The sequence below is a fragment of the Crocuta crocuta genome, unplaced genomic scaffold (genome assembly GCF_008692635.1).
Source record: "Crocuta crocuta isolate KB4526 unplaced genomic scaffold, BGI_CrCroc_1.0 scaffold131, whole genome shotgun sequence".
NCBI lineage: Eukaryota > Metazoa > Chordata > Mammalia > Carnivora > Hyaenidae > Crocuta > Crocuta crocuta.
In genome coordinates, this window is record NW_027528977.1 from 10044560 (window position 1) to 10059626 (window position 15067).

The window sequence follows — 15067 nt, forward strand, 5'->3', positions numbered from 1 at the left end:
TTCTGAATATCTTGCCTGAGAGAATCCCTTGGTTGGAGTTTCAGATAATCTTTTCTCAGAAAAGTTAATAGGAGTTATTCAGAATCAAACAGTTGGTGTAATCAGTTGGGTTTTTAAGTAAATTCTGGTGAGTCCTGTGGAAAGAGGGGAAAGATCTAACTAAATAGCTTTCTGTTTAGATAAACTGGGTGGGGGAGTTGGACGGGGTATTGACTTGTAGGAGGTACTTTTATTTTCACTTGGTTCATTTCTTGAAGTGAGGTTTCTTTTGAGGCCGGAAGGTAAGGACTAACCTTTAAGAGATCAAGATTCAGGATTCAAGTACTTTGTTGAGAAATGACTGTATAATATTTTAAAAGAAGTAGAGACAGCTCTTCAAAGACTGAATCCCTGACTACACAGCCCTAATAAAACCTGCTTACTTATATTTTTTCCTCTTGCGGTTCCTCCATTGTAGTTAATATTTAAATAGAAGTTTTAAATGGTGTTGAAAAAAATCTTACTTTATATAAAAATGTTCAGAAACCTTCTGGGTTGCCTGTGAACAATGATTGGAAGTGGTCTTGTATTCACAATAAGACAATAATAGACTACTCCCTCTTGAATACATTAATAGTCGAAGGTACATTCTGTGCATTTGACAGAGCCGGTGATGAATACAAAGGAGTGTAGTGCTGGGTGTGAGCACCAGTGACATTCATGTCATATAACATTTCTGTGCTTAGTGAACTTTAGAATGCCAAGTAACTACTCAATTGCCATTAACTTTCAGTAACTCAAGACTACTTGCAAATTTTAGGGTATATTGGTTTTTCTCCCCTCTGTTCAAATGGCTTTGCACATGTAAGACAACTTTTCCTTGTAATATTTATGAACAGAGGACCCTGGGTTTCTGAAAAGCCAAGTGATTAAGGTTGGAATAAATAACATCCAGAACTTCCAGACACATTTGGTTCTCCCGACCTTTTAGAGTAGAATAATATAACCAGATAATCCCCTAATAGTTGGCAGTGTCAGCTTCCAGAAACAAAGTAGAGGGGATGTTTTTTTGCTTTTGCTACAGTACAGTAAAATGGAAATACTAATGTTTTGATGCCACACAAGCCTGGGTTCAAGTTTAGATTGACCACTTGCTAACTTTGTGATTATCAGGTTACTTTACCTTTCAAACAAAACTCAATTTCCTCTTCTGTAATACTGGAGCCAGTTTGGTTGTGAGGGACAGGTATGGAAAATTCTTGCCCAAGCCTAGTATAGAATATGAACTCAACCACTGTTAGTTGTTTTTCTCCTTTTCCCCTTTCACAGTATGTCTTTTCAAGTAAAAGGCAGGTGTGTTGAAAACATTTTCTGGCAGTTGGAGAAACTGTTTGACTTGATATTTAGATGTCCTGTTTCCCTCTGTTGGATTTCATTCACAGGCAGTAGATTTTTGTTAACTTTTTTTTTCTTAAATAGTTTATTGTCAAGTTGGTTTCCATATAATATCCAGTGCTCATCCCAATAAGTGCCCTCCTCCATGCCCATCACCCCCCTTTCCCCTCTCCTCCACCCCCATCAGCCCTCAGTTTGTTCTTAGCATTCAAGAGTCTCTCATGGTTTGCCTCCCTCCCTTTCCCCAACTATTTTCTCCCTTCTCCTCCCCCATGGCCCTCTGTTAAGTTCCTCCTAATCCACCTATATGCACAAACATATGGTATCTGTCCTTCTCTCACAGGCAGTAGATTTTAAGGGTGGATTAAATAAACACACACACACACACACACACACACACACACACACACACAAAACAAAACAAAAAACAATCCCAGTTGCCTCAGAGCTCAAATAATCTACCCATTGCAGTTTTGGTCCTTGTACCTCTTAGAAGAGGGTGTATTTTTTCCCCATAGTAAGGCATACTCTTAAGAGCCAGGTGTTCCTTGCTCTTAAGTGGAAGCAGTGGCTGGCTATGCAGGACAGTTTCACATTGATTGGTTAGGACATGCTGTCCTTTGAAGCAAGTGTTAGGCAGTGGTGCTGCAGTGCTCACGCATACTGTTGAATTAATCACTGCAGAGTTCTTGGCTGTGACCTGTAAAGGTAAAATAAAACTGCCTCTCAGAAACACTGGGCAACTGTAGTTAAAATGGTGATTATAAAATACTGAGAGGAATAAGGAGAGAGAAGGTATAAGAATGGTTTTGGCAGAATTGTCTTAATGATTTTTATTTGAGGCCTCTTAAATATTTGGGTCTTAGTTCTATTTCCTCTTTTAACCCAGAAGTCACAGATAAAGCAGAAGAGGTGGTATGTCTTACTGGGTAAGGTGAGGCCTAGCTCTTAAATTTTAGTTACGTTCCTTTTGCTTAGAACTCTTTTCTTTCCTGACTCTATGTCTGAAGTCACTTGGAATCCCCACAGTTCTTTTATGAAATGGACAAATTTTCGTTGAGATGCTGTTGATAATGTAGATTGAAAACACAGCAGACACAGCATACTGACCTAAGAGCATGATAAAGAGGAATGTCCTCAGATTTGGAGCCAAATAGTCCTTGGTTTGAATTTCAGCTCTGCCTCTTCTTTGTTCTCTAACTTTGGGCAAGTTGCTTTACGGTTTCAGACAATGCTTTCTTCATGTGTAAGAAAGATTATGTTAATACCTTTGTAAGATTACTATGAGAATTAAATGACTGTTACATGCAGAATACTTAGCATATAGTATGCAGAATAAGTATTAACTATATTAGTGTATCTCCCAATCTTCAGACCCAAATTTGGCAAAGTGATTGGTATTTTCTTAGGAAGTAAATGAAATATGGGATGAACTCTCTTGCAGTTCTTTGAGGGAAAAGATATTTTATAAATTAAAGTTATTACAGTTGCCATTTTTTTTTCTTCAGGTTGATAATGGGGAAAATGCTGACAAGGAAATACCTATTTCTACTGTCTCATCCAGTACCCAGGTGTCCTGCCCACTATGTGACCAAGACTTTCCACCCACAAAGATTGAGCGACATGCCATGTACTGCAATGGAATAGGGCAGGGTACAGGTAAGACTTACCAGGATCTATCAAATTCTTTTCTTTGCATGGTAGTTTTGTAATCCTCTATAATACAGTATAGGAAAAACAGACCACTCTTCCTCAAAGTTAAAGTTGTTGGGTTTGTATTTTTCTCTTTCCTGTCTCTGTTCTTTATTTCTTTGGCAGGTGTGCTCTCCTATTGCACATACTCAGGAGAAAGGGAATGGAAAAATCTTTCATTTTGGTATAGGTGGGCCAAAAATCAGTGTGATGCCATGGAAACATTTCATCTTTTATATTCGAATGTTGAGATTCCTATGGAGCTTGAGGAATTAAGTTCTAGAGTTGACTGTTTTTTTCAAAATTGAAGTAAAATTAGCACATAGTGTTAGAAGAGTTGCCCATTTTTTTAAATTCAAAATAAATCCCTTGTGGGTTTATTTGTGTGTGTAGAAATCCTAACTAAAAACAGAAGCCAAAAAGTATCTCCTCATTTCTGTTCATGTCCTATATGTCTCTGCTGTATCACCATGGAACTGTTGGTTATCTCTTGAAGAGTACATCAAAAACCTTAGTTTTGGTGAAGTGTAAGATATTGACCAAGAGTCTTCTTGTTCATCACAGTCCATTAACACTTCCAGTCTCACCTTTCTGTCTAAGAAGTGTTACACTTCTTAGTCCTACTTGATGCCCATAACTTGGAAGTAATTATTCTGCAATTGTATAATTGTGAAGTATTTTGTAAGGTAAGATTTCCAGGAAAGAAGGCCACTGTTACTTAATTTTTCCGATGTAACCACTTTGTATTTATTATGTAATGAAGTACCTAAATTTATAATTAAATAAATTTGTAGTTTTTCTGATTACAAAGTAGTACATGTTCATTGTAATAATTGTTTATATTTATTAAATACTTAAAATGAGTCACATACTACTTACATAAATGGGACCATGCTAGGATATATATTATTCTGTAATTTGCCTTTTTAAATTTAGCAGTAAATTTAGATCTTTCCATGTGCAGATATACTTTTTATATAGTTGAACTCTCACTATCTGTAAAATTTTATATTTTGCTTTTTCTACTAATAGCATAAATTTTTCCCAATGTCACAAAAATGACATTTTTATTTATGTATTTACTTATTTATATCCAAGTTATTTAGCATATAGTACAATAATGATTTTAGGAGTAGATCCCAATGATTCATCCCCTGTGTATAATACCCAGTGCTCATACCAACAAATGCCATCCTTAATGCCCCTTACCCATTTAGCCCATTCCCCCACTCATAATCCCTTCAGCAACCCTCAGTTTGTTCTCTGTATTTAAGAGTCTCCTCTGCTTTGTCTCCCTCCTTGTTTTTATGTTATTTTTGCTTCCCTTCCCTTATGTTAATCTGTTTTGTATCTTCAATTCCACATATGAGTGAATTCATATGATACTTGTCTTTCATCTGCTAAGTGAAATTTGACTAATTTAACTTAGCATAATACCCTCTAGTTCCATCCACATAGTTGTAAATGGTAAAAGTTTCACTCTTTTTGATTGCCGAGTAATACTCCATTTATATATGTATACCACATCTTCTTTATCCATTCACCTGTCAGTGGACATTTGGCTGTTTGGCTTTCTGTACTTTGGCTATTGTTGATAGCACTGCTATAAACATCAAGGTGCATGTGCCCCTTCGAAACAGCACACCTATATCCCTTGCATAAATACCTAGTAGTATAGTTGCTGGGTCCTAGGGTAGTTCTATTTTTAACTTTTCAAGAACCTCCATACTGTTTTTCAGAATGGCTGCACTAGTTTGCATTTCCACCAGCAGCGTAAAAGAGATCCTCTTTCTCTGCATCCTCACCAACATCTGTTGTTTCCTGAGTTGTTAATTTTAGCCATTCTGACTGTTGTGAAGTGGTATGTCATTGTGGTTTTAGTTTGTATTTCCTTGATGATGAGTGATGTAGAGCATGTTTTCAAGTGTTAGCCATCTGGATGTCTTCTTTGGAGAAGTGTCTATTCATGTCTTTGGCCCATTTCTTGACTGGTTTATTTGGATTTGGGGTGTTGCATTTGATAAGTTGTTTATAGATTTTTGATACCAACCCTTTATCTGATATGTCATTTGCAAATATCTTCTTCCATTCTTTTGGTTGCCATTTAGTTTTGCTGATTATTTCCTTTGCTGTGTAGAAACTTTTTATTTTGATGAGGTCCCAGTAGTTCATTTTTACTTTTGTTTCCGTTGCTTCCGGAGATGTGTTAAGAAGTTGCTGCAGCTGAGCAGCAAATCCTCAGAGAGGATTTTGCCTGCTTTCTTCTCAAGGATTTTGATGGCTCCCTGTCTTACATTTAGATCTTTCATCTATTTTGAGTTTCTTTTTGTATGTGGTGTAAGAAAGTGGTCCCGTTTCATCTGCATGTTGCTCTCCAGCTTTCCCAACACTGTTTGTGAAGAGACTGTCTTTCTTCCATTGGATATTATTTCCTGCTTTGTCAAAGATTAGTTGGCCATACGTTTGTGGGTCCATTTCTAGGTTCTCTCTTCTGTTCTATTGATCTATGTGTCTGTTTTTGTGCCAGTATCATACTGTCTTGATGATTACAGCTTTGTAATACAGCTTGAAGGTCCCAGATTGAGATACCACCAGCTTTGGTTTTCTTTTTCAACATTACTTTGGCTATTCCAGGTCTTTTCTGGTTCCATACAAATTTTAGGATTGTTTGTTCTAGCTCTGTGAAGAATGCTGGTATTATTTGGTAGGGATTGCATTGAATATGTAGATTGCTTTGGGAAGTATTGAATTTTAACAATATTTGTTGTTCCAATCCATGAGCATGGAGTATTTTTCGATTTTTTTGTGTCTTCAGTTTTTTTCATATGCTTTCTATAGTTTTCAGTGTATAGATTTTTCACCTCTTTGTTTAGGTTTATTCCTAGGTATTTTATGGGTTTTGGTGCAATTGTAAATGGGATCAATTCCTTGATTTCTCTTTCTGTTGCTTCATTATTGGTATATAGAAATACAACCAGTTTCTGTGCATTAATTTTATATCCTTCAACTTTGCTGAATTCATGGATCAGTTCTGGCAGTTTTTTGGTGGAATCTTTTGGGTTTTCCATATAGAGTATCATATCATCTGCGAAGAGTGCAGGTTTGACTTCCTCGTTGATGATTTTGATGCATTTTACTCCTTTATGTTGTCTGATTGCTAAGGCTAGGACTTCCAATATTATGTGGGCAGTGGTGAGAGTAGACATTCCTGTTGTGTTCCTGACTTAGGGAGAAAACTCTCAGTTTTTCCTCATTCAGGATGATATTAGTGTTGGATCTTTCCTATATGGCTTTATGATTGAGGTATGATCTTTCTATCCCTGCTTTCTTGAGGGTTTTTATCAAGAAAGGATGCTGTATTTTGTCAAATACTTTCTCTGCATCTATTGAGAGGGTGTTCTTGTCCTTTCTTTTATTGATGTGATGTATCACATTGATTGTTTTGCAGATAATTGAACCAGCCCTACATCCCAGGTTTAAATCCCACTTGGTCATGGTGAATAATTCTTTTAACGTATTGTTGGAACCTGCTGGCTAGTGTATCTTGTTGAGGATTTTTGGATCCATGTTCGTCAGGGAAATTGGTTTGTAGTTCTCTTTTTTAGTGGGGCCTTCGTCTGGGTTTGGAATCAGGGTAATGCTGGCCTTATAGAATGAGTTTGGAAGTTTTCCTTCTATTTCTATTTTTGGAACAACTTCAAAAGAATAGGTGTTAACTCTTCTTTAAATGTTTGCTAGAATTCCCCTGGAAAGCCATCTGGCCCTGAACTCTTGTCTTTTCGGAGATTTTTGATTAGGAATTCAACTTCTTTACTGGTTATGGATCTGTTCAAATTTTCTATTTTTTCATGTTTCAGTTTTGGTAGTTTATATGTTTGTAGGACTGTGTCCATTTCTTCCAGATTGTTGACACCGTATATATATGTAATTGCTCATAATATTTTCTTGTTTGTATTTCTGCAGTGTTAGTTGTGATCTCTCCTCTTTCATTCTTGATTTTGTTTATTTGGGTCCTTTACTTTATCTTTTTGATCAAAATGGTTAGGGGTTTATCAGTTTTGTTAATTTTTTCAAAGAACCTGCTCCTGGTTTCATTGATCTATTCTACTGTTGTGGTGTTTTTTTTTGTTGTTGTTTTGTTTTTTAATTTTGATACCATTGATTTTTGCTCTAATCCTTATTATGTCCTGTCTTCTGCTGGTTTTATTTGCTGTTCTTTTTCCAGCTATTTAAAGTGTAAGGTTAGGTTGTATATCTGAGACCTTTCTTCCTTCTTTAGGAAGGATTGCTATGTACTTCCCTCTTATGACCTCCTTTGCTACATCCCAGAGGTTTTGGGCTGTAGTGTTATAATTTTCACTGGCTTCCGTGTACTTTTTAATTTCCTCTTTAACTTCTTGGTTAGCCCATTCATTCTTTAGTAGGATGTTCTTTAGTCTCCAAGTATTTGTTGTCTTTCAAATTTTTTCTTATGGTTGATTTTGAGTTTCATAGTGTTGTGGTCTGAAAACATGCATGTATGATCTCGATTTTTTGTACTTGTTGAGGGCTGATTTGTGTGCTAGTATGTGATCTGTTCTGGAGAATGTTCCATGTGTACTCAAGAAGAATGTGAATTCTGCTGCTTAGGATGAAACGTTCTGAATATATCTGTTAAGTCCATCTGGTCCAGTGTATCATTCAAAGCCTTTGTTTCCTTGTTGATTTTCTGTTGAGATGATCTGTCCATTGCTGTAAGTGAGGTCTTGAAGTCCCCTATGATTATGGTATTATTATCAATGAGTTTCTGTATGTTTATGATTAATTGATTTATATATTTGGGTGCTCTCACATTTGGGGCACAAATGTTTAGAATTGTTAGATGTTCTTGCTGGATAGATCCCTTAATTATAATATAAGGTTCTTCTTCATCTCTCCTAACTGTCTTTATTTTAAAATCTAGGTTGTCTGATATAAGTATGGCTACTCCAACTTTCTTTTTGTGGACTGTTAGCATGATAGATGGTTCTCCATCCCTTTACTTCAATCTGAAGGTGCCTTTAGGTCTAAAATGGGTCTCGTAAACAGCATCTAAGTGGATCTTGTTTTTTTATCCATTCTGTTATCCTATGTCTTTTGATTGGAGCATTTAGTCCATTGATATTTAGAGTAAGTGCTGAATGATACGAATTTACTGCCATTGTGTTGCCTATATAGTTGGAGTTTCTGATGGTGTTTTCTGGTACTTTCTAGTCTTTGCTGGTTTTGGTCTTTTTTGTTTTGTTTCATCTTTTCTTCCTTCAAAGAATCCCCCTTAAAATTTCTTGCAGGGCTGGTTTAGTTGTCATGAACTCCTTTAGTTTTTGTTTGGGAAACTTTTTATCTCTCCCTCTGTTTTGAATGACAGCCTTGCTGGATAAAGAATTCTTGGCTGCATATTTTTCCAATTCAGCACATTGAATATATCCTGCCACTCCTTTTGGCCTGCCAAGGTTCTGTCGATAGGTCTGCTGTGAACCTGATCTGTTTTCCTTGTAGGTTAAGAAATTTTTTCCCTTGTTCCTCTCATGATTCTTTCCTTGCCTGAGTATTTTGTGAATTTGACTGTGATAATGCCTTGTTGATGGTCAGTTTTGTTGAGTCTAATGGGAATTCTCTGTGTTTCCAGGATTTTGATGCCTTTGTCTTTCCTTACTTAGGTTAGGAAAGTTTTCTGCTATGATTTACTCAACAAAAAACTTCTGCCCCTTTTTCTGTCTTCATCTTTTGGGATCCCTATGATTCTGATGTTATTTATTTTTAGGGTCACTGAGTTGTCTAATTTTTATATCGTGCTCTTTTGCCTTACTCTCCCTCTTTTTTTCTGCTTCATTATTCTCTAAAAGTTTGCCCTCTATATTTCTGATTTACTGCTGTGCTTCATCCATCCTTGCTGCCATGGCAGCCATTTGAGATTGCATCTCAGTTATAGCATTTTTAATTTTGTCCTGACTAGATTTTGCTTCTTTTCTCTCTGCAGAAAGGGATTCTATTGTTTTTTCAACCCCAGCTAGTACTTATTATCATGAATAAGTTGTTAAGTTCCTGCTTGTCATTTCTTCCTGTTCTTTCTTTTGGGGTAAATTCCTTTATCTTGTCATCTTGGAGGAAGAAAATTAATAAAATAAAAAATAATAAAGTAAAAACTAAAAAAGTAAAGGCAACACAAAAAAAATCTAATGAAAGGACGCCAGATCCTAGATGTGTTTTGGTCTGGATTCTGAAAGAAAAATAATATATGGTTTTTTCACGTTTAATTACTTTTGAGAGAGAGAGCACACTCGTAGTGGGGGAGGGGCAAAGAGATGGGGACAGAGGATCTGAAGCAGGCTCTATGCTGACAGCAGAGAGCCTGATATGGGGCTTGAACTCTTGGACCATGAGATCATGACCTGAGCCAAAGTCAGATGTTTAACTGATGGAGCTCCCCACCTGTCTGTAAAAATATTTTTAATCCTAAATATTCTGTGATCTGAATTGGCCTCCATTTACTTAACTGTTAATGTATTTAGCATGTTTTAGGTCGCCATGTTATTGAGCCTCTTATGCCTGAAGTTGTTGCTGTATTTTGGGGTTATTCCCCAGGATATATATCACTTGCTCGGTGATAATAAAAAAAGATGGGCTCTAGAGTAGGTCTAGAGTATAGTCTTTTTATGGTTGAATCCTATCTTTGTCACTGTGCTAGTTTCCTACTTTCCTTTCATGCAACTTTCAAATTAATAGTAATGACCTTGTTTGGTTTTTGTAACGTTAAGTAAGATAAGGAAAGTGTGTAGTACAATTCCTAGCACATGGTAAGTACTTAAGAACTTAAAAAAAGTATTTTTAATGTTTGTTTATTTTTGAGAGAGGGCAAGAGGAGGAATGGCAGAGAGAGAAAGGGAGACATAGATTCCAATTCAGGCTCTAGGCTCTGAAGTGCCAGCACAGAGCACAACACAGGGCTTGAACCCACAAACTGCCACCTGAGCTGAAGTCGGACGCTTAACTGGCTGAGCCATCCAGGCACCCCAGTACTTAAGAACTTTTAGCTGCTGTTACTATTCTTGGTAGAATTACTGGGTCAGAGATTTTTGTCATCATTTTTAAGCATCATTTTAATAACATGGTCATCTTTTAAATACAGTGAAAGTTGAGAAGACCTAAATTTGATCATTATCACCTTTTAGTAGAACGCTGAAGAACTAGGGCTCTAGATGCAATTTTAATTTGACAGAGCTCTTCAGTCTGATTTTTTAGCAGAGAGTCCTGGTGACTGAAAGAAATCTGGGTCTGGACATTTGGTGACCAGAGAAGGAAGAAACTGTTTTGTACATCTCACCAAACATGCTTATCCAACTGGTATTAGTTATCAGAGTCAACAATCTAAACAGCATTGGGGTCCAGAGAGAAATGAGTTTGAGAAGCTGAATGTTCCTTTAGCTGTAGGAAAAATAACCTTCTGGTCAGAGCTGTAGGTAAGGAGTAGTATAAAGTAGCTCTTGCTGACACCTCCCAGACTGAACTCTGATAGTTTGTGCTTAAACAGCAGGTTTTGGTATTCATTACTGTCCAGAGACATCTTTCAGCTATATGATACTTGCTTTTTAGCTTGTTCTTCTTTACTAGGGTGTAGTGGGGCAACTCACAATTCATCTTGCTGTTGAAATGAATTCAAGGTTTTTTTTGAGTTTTCTGAACCAGAACTTACACCACCAGTACCAGGTTGTTATCATTGAACTTGCTGAGAAACTGACACCATCAGGTGGGCAAGGGAGACTGAGACTTGCATTGTCGTTAATTCAAGGAAAGCCTTTCAGGTTCTCTTTATTCCACTGGGACAAGTGTCAGTGACTTTGTTGAATGCTGCTCAGTGGGATTTACATTCTGGTCTTAAGCACTTTTTCGGATGTAGATATATGTATGTTTCCTGATAGAATTGGAAGTGTGTATGTTATTGGCATTGTATTCTTTTAGTCCTGATCCAACTGTCTCAGATCTCCATGTAAAGATGCCTGCTATATCCTGAATAACAGTAACACTTTGTTTTTCAAAGGAAATTTGTTTTAAAAATTAGTGTAGGAGTATAATAAAGACAAATGTAGAATACTATAAATATCAACACCAGCTTCTCTACCTACAGTGAGAAATTTGATTCCTTTCTATCCCCTATTTCCTTAACTTCAGTTCATCCAGATACTTATAGAACTTGTTTTTTTTTTAATGGAGTAAGAACTTACATGGGTTACTAAAGAAGTTTGAGACATTTCTGCCATTAAGGAGCTTGCAGTGTCATTGGGGAGATACATATTAACCTAAGAAGTTAATTACAAGATGACATAAATAAATGATCATGTACCCAAATGAATGATTTTTTTTTAAGTTTATTTATTTTTGAGACAAGGTGGATAGAGGATACGAAGCAGGCTCTGAGCTAACATGAGTGAGCCTGATGCGAGGCTTGAATGCACAGACTTTGAGATCATGACTTAAGCTGGACACTTAACTGACTCAGCCACCCAGGGGCCCCCACATGAATGATTCTGACCAAAGTGCAATAGGAAAAAGGAGAGCTGGAGTGAATAGGGATGATATCTCTGAAAGAGAGTTGGCTTTAACATGGATAGGAAGGCTAGATAGGTTTGGATAGTCTCATGGGAAAGTAGGGCCCTTTATCTTCCTATAGGTTAGATAAGGAAGCAAGGGAAAGATGGGTGCCTGGGTGGGCTCAGTCAGTTAAGCATCTGACATTGGCTCAGGTCATGATCTTGTAGCTCATGAGTTTGACCTACATATCAGGCTCTGCACTGACAGTTGCAGAGCCCACTTCTGAGCCTGCTTCAGATCCTCTGTCTCCCTCTCTCTCTCAAAAATAAATAAACATTAAAAAAAAAAAAAGGAAGCAAGGGAAATAGCCACTAGACAACAGCTTCCACTTAATCTTCCTAGTAGTATTAACTTTCTAACCTAAATTACTCTCTCTGACCCTGTAAGAATTTGGAGCAGAGAGTCCCCACTGGAACTATTCCACTCTTGATTTACTCTTGTGTCTTAAGAACAGAGTTTGGGATCGGGGCGCCTGGGTGGCTTAGTCGGTTAAGCGTCATGATTCACTTAGGTCATGATCTCGCGGTTCGTGGGTTCGAGCCCCGCGTCGGGCTCTGTGCTGACTGCCAGCTCAGAGCCTGGAGCCTGTTTCAGTCTGTGACTCCCTCTCTCTCTGACTCTCCCCTGCTCACGCTGTCTCTCTGTCTCTCCTAGAAATAAATAAAACATTAAAAAAAAAAATTAAAAAAAAAAAAAAGAACAGAGTTTGGGGCTATGGGTGGGATGGAAAAGTAATTAGGGGAATTATGCAAAGCACCTGCTAGTGTGCCATGTGCCTTGCATATTGTAGGCCCTCAATAACTTTGCTGTCTTTATTTGTTTGCCTTTTTTTTTTTTTTTTTCCCTCCACCAGCTTGCCTGTCCCTGTTTTCCTTGCCAGAGATAGTATTGATTGTACTGGTTCCTCTCAACGTTTTATGACTGGAGACAGAGGCCAGGTCCTCAGCCCAGGTTTTGGTAAAAGGGAGCCTCTCCTGCTATGGAAGGGAGAGAGTTACTCTTGAAAACACATAACCCAGGCTGGGAGACTATTAGCCCAATGCCTAAGGGGATGGAAAAGGAGGGGATGGAAAAGGAGAGAGGACTTTCCTCCCAGAGTTAAGTGTTCAGCTCTCCTCTCCTTCCTGTTTTCCCCCAGATCTGATCCTAGACATGCTTGGTTTGGCTGTGTAAAAGAAATAGTAATTAGAGTCATTTACATGAAGTGTCTACCTTTTATGTCTAGTTACCATGCAGCATAATAACAATAATGCATATCATTAAATATGTATCTGATTAACTTTGCTATAAGTTTTGTTTGATTATAATACTACACTCTGAGTAAGTTGGCTCAGTCTGCTCAGTTTTTTGCTCAATGACATGGCTACCAGAAGTTTGGAAAAATTAGGGGGGAGTGTTCTTTAAAGGCATTGTTTGAAGAGAGAAGATTTGTTAAATTAATCTAGACTAGGACAAAGATAGATTGCCTTTGTATTTGCTTTCTGGAAAATATGTTTGAGACCATTTTTATTTAAACACTTAGGAAGCATAAAACTCTCCATTTACTCATTCTGTAAGTATTTACTAAGTATCTGCTATATACCAGTTACAGTGAACAGAATATACAAAGTCCCTGGTCTCATGGAGTTTATATTTTAGCAGTGGGATACTGACAATAAATAAGTAAACATACCATATGTTAAGTGGTGATAAGTATTTTGGAGAAAAATAGGAAGCAGAGGAAGAGGATAGGGAGTACTGAGGTCAGGAGGTAGCAATTTAGAATTGCTTAGGGAAGGTCCCATCAAGGAGGTGACATCTGAGCAGAGACCTAAAGAAAATGAGGGATTTTGAGGTGGAGAAGAGAGAGTGTTATAGGCAGAAGGAACAGTAAATATGAAGACTTTTGGTTGTGAACAGGCTTGGTATGTATGAGGAATGAAAAGCCAGGGTGGCTGGAGTGGAGTGAGAGAAAGATAACGAGATTAGAGAGGTAATTGAGGAGGGTACAAGTGGACAGATCACATAGGGTTCTTAGGCCATAGTAAGGACTTTGGCTTTTACTTGGAGCAAAATAGGAAACTTTGGAGAGATGTGAGAAAAAAAATGAATTAATATTTGAGTAAAGGATCACCCTGTACGTATGTATATATCACTCTGCTGTATGTATAGATTGTTGGGGTGGAGGACAAGAGTGGAAGCTGGGAGAACAGCCAGCATTTTATTTTTGGCAATATATAGAGTGGGAGAAACATGGTCTTTGAAACTAGACAGATCTGAATATAAATGTCCACTGTAATACTTGTCAGCCGGGTAATATATGACAAATGACCTTAACCTTTTTGAGGATCAGCTGCCTTGTATATAAAATTAGCCTGACACCATTAGGATTGTCATGAGAATCAGAGACACTTTACAAAGTACCTAGTACTGTGGTTAGCATGTAATAAGTGTTCAGTAAATAGCAGCTGCTGTTACTGAATATTATTCCTGCCTGTGGAGTCTTTCTGAAGTCTGTTTCTGTGTGCCAGTACATAAAGAATAGCCTATCAGCCAGGTAGAGGGGAAGATGAAAGGCAAGGAAAATTGTAAGATGGTAAGAATAAGCTACTGAGAAATAGATGGTAGGAGAGTTAGAGAAGCTGAAGGCATTAACTGTGTACACTTTCTGGGCCTAGAGATAAGGGTGTGGCTTAGAGTCAGGGTACTGTCAGGAATGGATTTTCTCTTCATGGATGTCTCCTGGAAAAATAATAGTGGGTAAGTGGATGAATGGAGGTGACAGTCCTTGCTATAAACTTGCCTGAGAGCTAACAGAGAAGGACTGAGGCCTAAAATAAGCTTAACTTGGGTGACTTAGCAAAAATTGTAAGACTTGAACGTCCCTAATGAAAAACTTTATTTTTTGTTCACAATTTTTAATCTTTAGTTATTTATTTAAAGAGAAAAAGCGAGCACGAGCAGGTGAGGGTTAGAGAGAGGGGGAGAGAGAGAATCCCAAGCAGACTCTGTGCTGTTAGTGCAGAGCCCAGTGTGGGGCTCAAACTCAGGAACTATGAGATCATGACCTGAGCCAAAATCAAGAGTCTGATGCTCAACTGAGTGAGCCACCCAGGAGCCCCGAGAATCTTTTTTTTAATTAGACAAAGCCTGGCTTTTTCTGTTTTATATATCTGAATTTGCCTACCTGAATGTAATTTGTTACCCCATTTAGTCTTCATGCTTGTGTTAATATGGGTTTTGTGGTACAGAGGAAAACTAGATTAACCATATTGGAACTGACACCTAACTACTGAGGTGTTAACAGTTGGGAAATAGCACAGTTTTAGTAAAAATAACATGGATTTTGGAGGCAAACTGGCTTGTGGGGGGATCTACAAATCCAAACATACTGAGATATTATAATACAGTTGGA

General features: G+C 37.6%; 1 protein-coding gene across 7 annotated transcripts in view; it reads left to right on the top strand.

Moving 5' to 3' along the window:
- Positions 1-15067, top strand: part of UIMC1 (ubiquitin interaction motif containing 1) — a 135963-nt gene that overhangs the window by 95884 nt on the left and 25012 nt on the right. For all 7 annotated transcript variants that reach the window (XM_077757261.1, XM_077757260.1, XM_077757259.1 and 4 more), the window contains one exon: positions 2883-3033. In XM_077757261.1, coding sequence (XP_077613387.1) covers positions 2883-3033 — 151 coding nt within the window. The remainder of the gene's footprint in view (positions 1-2882; positions 3034-15067) is intronic.